Source organism: Salmo salar, chromosome ssa25 (assembly GCF_905237065.1).
Source record: "Salmo salar chromosome ssa25, Ssal_v3.1, whole genome shotgun sequence".
Taxonomy (NCBI): Eukaryota; Metazoa; Chordata; class Actinopteri; order Salmoniformes; family Salmonidae; genus Salmo; species Salmo salar.
In genome coordinates this window covers 51,683,468-51,688,467 of record NC_059466.1, presented here as the reverse complement: position 1 = coordinate 51,688,467, position 5,000 = coordinate 51,683,468, and the positions used below count along the sequence as shown (strand labels likewise).

At 46.4% G+C, this 5,000-nt stretch overlaps 1 protein-coding gene across 1 annotated transcript in view; it reads right to left on the bottom strand.

The window, feature by feature from the left end:
* Positions 1-5,000, bottom strand: part of LOC106586935 (neuropilin-2) — a 251,886-nt gene that overhangs the window by 115,962 nt on the left and 130,924 nt on the right. The window contains 1 exon segment of the mRNA XM_045707371.1: positions 3,565-3,720. Coding sequence (XP_045563327.1) covers positions 3,565-3,720 — 156 coding nt within the window.

Below are 5,000 nucleotides of genomic sequence, written 5' to 3'. Positions count from 1 at the left end.
GATGACTTGGCTCAAGCTAGTCACAGACCACTGTAAAATATATCTATATAATATATCAAACACTGTGAAGACGTAGAAGAGAAGAACAGATAGATATATTGAGACTCTGAATGCAGAATTCTGCAAAAACATCCTCCGTCTACAACGTAAAACACCAAATAATGCAGAGAAGAATTAGGCCGATACTCGCTAATTATCAAAATCCAGAAAAGAGACGTTAAATTCTACAACCACCTAAAAGGAAGTGATTCCCAAACCTTCCATAACAAAGCCATCACCTACAGAGAGATGAACCTGGAGAAGAGTCCCCTAAGCAAGCTGGTCCTGGGGCTCTGTTCACAAACACAAACAGACCCCACAGAGCCCCAGGACAGCAACACAAACAGACCCTACAGGGCCCCAGGACAGCAACAGAAAACAAATCCGATTTTAATAAACTCCCATATCTACTGGGTGAAATACCACAGTGTGTCATCACAGCAGCAAGATGTGTGACCTGTTGCCACAAGAAAAGGTCAACCAGTGAAGAACAAACACCATTGTAAATACAACCCATATTTATGTTGATTTATTTTACCTTTTGTACTTTAACAATTTGCTCATCGTTACACCACTGTATATAGACATAATATGACAATTTAAATGTCTTTATTCTTTTGGAACTTCTGTATGTTAAATGTTTACTGTTTATTTTTATTGTTTATTTCACTTTTGTTTATAATCTATTTCACTTGCTTTGGCAATGTTTACATATGTTCCCCATGCCAATAAAGACCAATGTTAACATATGTTTCCATGCCAATACAGATCAATGTTTACATATGTTCCCCGTGCCAATACAGAGCAATGTTAACATACGTTTCCATGCCAATACAGATCAATGTTAACACATGTTCCCCATGTCAATACAGATCAATGTTAACACGTGTTTCCCATGCCAATACAGATCAATGTTAACACATGTTTCCTCACTTCAATACAGATCAATGTTAACACATGTTCCCCATGTCAATACAGATCAATGTTAACATATGTTCCCCATGCCAATACAGATCAATGTTAACATATGTTTCCCATGTCAATACAGATCAATGTTAACATATGTTTCCCATGTCAATACAGATCAATGTTAACATATGTTTCCCATGTCAATACAGATCAATGTTAACATATGTTTCCCATGCCAATACAGATCAATGTTAACATATGTTTCCCATGTCAATACAGATCAATGTTAACATATGTTCCCCATGCCAATACAGATCAATGTTAACATATGTTTCCCATGCCAATACAGATCAATGTTAACATATATGCCAATACAGATCAATGTTAACATGTGTTTCCATGCCAATACAGATCAATGTTAACATATATGCCAATACAGATCAATGTTAACATATGTTTCCATGTCAATACAGATCAATGTTAACATATGTTTCCATGCCAATACAGATCAATGTTAACATACGTTTCCATGCCAATACAGATCAATGTTAACATATATGCCAATACAGATCAATGTTAACACATGTTTCCCCACTTCAATACAGATCAATGTTAATATATGTTTCCCATGTCAATAAAGATCAATGTTAACATACGTTTCCATGCCAATACAGATCAATGTTAACATATATGCCAATACAGATCAATGTTAACATACGTTTCCATGCCAATACAGATCAATGTTAACATATATGCCAATACAGATCAATGTTAGCATATGTTTCCATGTCAATAAAGATCAATGTTAACATATGTTCCCCATGCCAATAAAGATATATATATATATATATATATATATAGATGATGGCTGTATGGATCTGTGGCCATGTGGCTCTGTGGCCATGTGGCTCTGTGGCCATGTGGCTCTGTGGCCATGTGGCTCTGTGGCCATGTGGCTCTGTGGCTCTGTGGCTCTGTGGCCAGTGGCTCTGTGGCCATGTGGCTCTGTGGCTCTGTGGCCATGTGGCTCTGTGGCCTTGTGGCTCTGTGGCTCTGTGGCTCTGTGGCCGTGTGGCCGTGTGGCCCTGTGGCTCTGTGGCTCTGTGGCCATGTGGCTCTGTGGCCATGTGGCTCTGTGGCCCTGTGGCTCTGTGGCCATGTGGCTCTGTGGCCGTGTGGCTCTGTGGCTCTGTGGCTGTGTGGCCGTGTGGCTCTGTGGCCATGTGGCTCTGTGGCTCTGTGGCTCTGTGGCCATGTGGCTCTGTGGCCATGTGGCTCTGTGGCTCTGTGGCTCTGTGGCCATGTGGCTCTGTGGCCATGTGGCTCTGTGGCTCTGTGGCTCTGTGGCTGTGTGGCTGTGTGGCTCTGTGGCTCTGTGGCCATGTGGCTCTGTGGCCATGTGGCTCTGTGGCTCTGTGGCTCTGTGGCCGTGTGGCTCTGTGGCCGTGTGGCTCTGTGGCCATGTGGCTTTGTGGCTCTGTGGCTCTGTGGCTGTGTGGCCGTGTGGCTCTGTGGCCATGTGGCTCTGTGGCTCTGTGGCTCTGTGGCCATGTGGCTCTGTGGCCATGTGGCTCTGTGGCTCTGTGGCTCTGTGGCTGTGTGGCCCGTGTGGCTCTGTGGCTCTGTGGCCGTGTGGCCCGTGTGGCTCTGTGGCTCTGTGGCCGTGTGGCCCGTGTGGCTCTGTGGCTCTGTGGCCGTGTGGCTCTGTGGCTCTGTTCCTCGTAATCCCAAAATCTACTCAATCTATCAAATGTTTAAATACGTTTCCAGACAGCTCTCCTAATCAAAACCCTAAATATATCTAATCTATTTTATCATGTCTGTCTTTCACCCTGTCAGACATGTTCTTCGGTCAACGACGGTCCGCTTTAACCCTGTACAGTATATGTCCTCACAGCCCAAATCTAATCAATCTCTCAAATTTAAAGACTCAAACTCAAAAGCAGGTTCATACATTTTTTCCGACACGTATAACATGCCGTTCTCCATCAATCTAGATTTTAAGTCTGGGAGAGATTTCATGGCTAGCCTGTCTCCCTGTACCATTGGATCTGAAAGAAACTGAGGGCTTGTCAAAGCAGGAAGTGGAGTACATTATGGCCGGGCCGTCCCAGAGGCCTCTCTGTGTGTGATGGATATGCCACGTACAACATCAGGACAAACACATGTACCCACTAACAGGGAGGAGAGGAGAGGAGAGGAAGATGGGGATGGAAAAAGCTACCCCTCCTCTCCTCTCCTCTCCTCTCCTCTCCTCTCCTCTCCTCTCCTCTCCTCTCCTCTCCTCTCCTCTCCTCTCCTCTCCTCTCCTCTCCTCTCCTCTCCTCTCCTCTCCTCTCCTCTCCTCTCCTCCTCCCTCCTTTCCTCTCCTCTCCTCTTCCTTCCTCCTTGTTCTGGTTTGTCAGGTAACCTTGTGTCCCCGTGTGTCCCCGTGTGTCCCCGTGTGTTCCCGTGTGTCCCCGTGTCCCCTTGTGTCCCCGTGTGTCCCCGTGTGTTCCCGTGTGTCCCCTTGTGTCCCCGTGTGTCCCCGTGTGTCCCCGTGTGTACCCGTGTCCCCGTGTGTCCCCGTGTGTCCCCGTGTGTCCCCGTGTGTCCCCGTGTGTCTCCGTGTCCTACCTTGTGGTTCTTGCCGTATCGGTAGACCATCCAGTCCTCTCCGTTCGTGCTGACCTCCAGCTTAAAGGTGATGACGTAGTAGGACTTCTGGGTCTCCTTGGACACCGCTCCCTGGGTAGCGATACCCGTCAACACCTTCAGGACGTGGAGATCCACCTGGGAGAGACAAGGATTAGATTAATAACATCTTTTATTCAGTTTATGTACAGAACAAATTGACAATTACAAACCACAACAGGTGCAAAGCAGTATACAGCACAGAGAACCCCCTCACACCCCACCTAAAAAACAGAGGACAGCGAGAGAGAAAGACAGAGGGACAGAGAGAGAGAAAGAGATGGAGAGATGGAGAGATAAAGATGGAGAGAGGAGAGAGGAGAGAGATTGAATGTGTATAGAGATAGAGAAGGGAGAGATTGGGGGGCAGAAAGAGAAAGAGTAAAGAGAGAGAGAGAGAGAGAGAGAGAGACAGAGAGAGAGAGAGAGAGTGATCATTTGAGTCAATCAGCCTCAGTTCTGAGATGGCTCTCCTCTCTCGCTCTCTATTTCCACTCTCTCTTTTTCTCTCTCTCCCTCTCCCTCTCTCCCTCTCTCTCCCCCTCCCTCTCCCTCTCTCCCTCTCTCTCTCCCGCTCTCTCCCCCTCTCTCTCTCTCTCCCTCTCCCTCCCCCTCTCTCTCCCCCTCTCTCTCTCTCTCTCCCTCTCCCTCCCCCTCTCTCTCCCTCTCTCTCTCCCTCTCCCTCTCACTCTCTCCTCTCCCTACTCTCTCCCTCCTACTGCAGCGATCGATAGTACTCATTATAACTTCCCTGCACACAATACCGATAATCACCTTCCTATTCTGCTCTGATAATGCTACGTGGAATAGGAACACTACCAGGGTCTATACTGGAATAGGAACACTACCAGGGTATATACTGGAATAGGAACACTACCAGGGTATATACTGGAATAGGAACACTACCAGGGTCTATACTGGAACAGGAACACTACCAGGGTATATACTGGAATAGGAACACTACCAGGGTATATACTGGAATAGGAACACTACCAGGGTCTATACTGGAATAGGAACACTACCAGGGTATATACTGGAATAGGAACACTACCAGGGTCTATACTGGAATAGGAACACTACCAGGGTATATACGTGGAATAGGAACACTACCAGGGTCTATACTGGAATAGGAACACTACCAGGGTCTATACTGGAATAGGAACACTACCAGGGTATATACGTTGAATAGGAACACTACCAGGGTATATACTGGAATAGGAACACTACCAGGGTCTATACTGGAATAGAAACACTACCAGGGTATATACTGGAATAGGAACACTACCAGGGTCTATACTGGAATAGGAACACTACCAGGGTATATACGTGGAATAGGAACACTACCAGGGTATATACTGGAATAGGAACACTACCAGGGT